This window comes from Eimeria mitis, genomic scaffold, assembly GCF_000499745.2.
Source record: "Eimeria mitis Houghton genomic scaffold, Emh_scaff7534, whole genome shotgun sequence".
In the NCBI taxonomy this organism is placed as follows: Eukaryota; Apicomplexa; class Conoidasida; order Eucoccidiorida; family Eimeriidae; genus Eimeria; species Eimeria mitis.
This window is the reverse complement of record NW_013575519.1, coordinates 1-547: the sequence shown is the minus strand read 5'-3', so window position 1 is coordinate 547 and position 547 is coordinate 1. Positions and strand designations below refer to the sequence as shown.

Here is a 547-nt window from a genome sequence, read left to right as displayed (position 1 = left end):
CTGGAGGGATACGCTTCAACAGAGCCTCTGCATCTGCTTCTATGCTTTCTTCAGCAGCAGCAGCAGGTATATCATACGGGCCTGTTGCTGCTGCTGCTGCTGCTGCTGCACCTCCTGCTGCTGCTGCTGCTGTTGCTGCTGCTGCTCTGCGGGAGCCCCGCCGACGCCGCACAGCTGTAAATCCCTCGGCGTCCTCCATGGCAACAAATTAAAAAAAAAGAAAAAAGAAAAAAAAGAAAAAAGAAAAAAGAAAAAAGAAAAAGAAAAAAAGAAAAAAGAAAAAGAAAAAAAAGAGAGAAAGGATGAAAGAAGAAAGGAGACAGGAAAAAAAGAAATACAACAGAGAAGAACACTTACAACGCCCCAAGTGCGGGCTATATATATATTTATATTTATTTATTTATATTTATTTATTTATTTATTTATTTATTTATTTATTAATATTTATTCTTTTATTTATTTATTTATTTATCTGTATATATATATATACAACTCGTCGTTTGTTGTATTTATATTGTACTTATCTATATTGATCAAAAGAAGGAGA

At 34.7% G+C, this 547-nt stretch overlaps 1 protein-coding gene across 1 annotated transcript in view; it reads right to left on the bottom strand.

The window, feature by feature from the left end:
* Positions 1 to 199, bottom strand: part of EMH_0091850 (uncharacterized protein) — a gene marked incomplete at both ends in the record, with an annotated part of 1,202 nt that extends 1,003 nt beyond the window's left edge. Inside the window, one exon of the mRNA XM_013501773.1 lies at positions 3 to 199. Coding sequence (XP_013357227.1) covers positions 3 to 199 — 197 coding nt within the window. The remainder of the gene's footprint in view (positions 1 to 2) is intronic.
* Between the last annotated feature and the right edge of the window lie 348 nt (positions 200 to 547).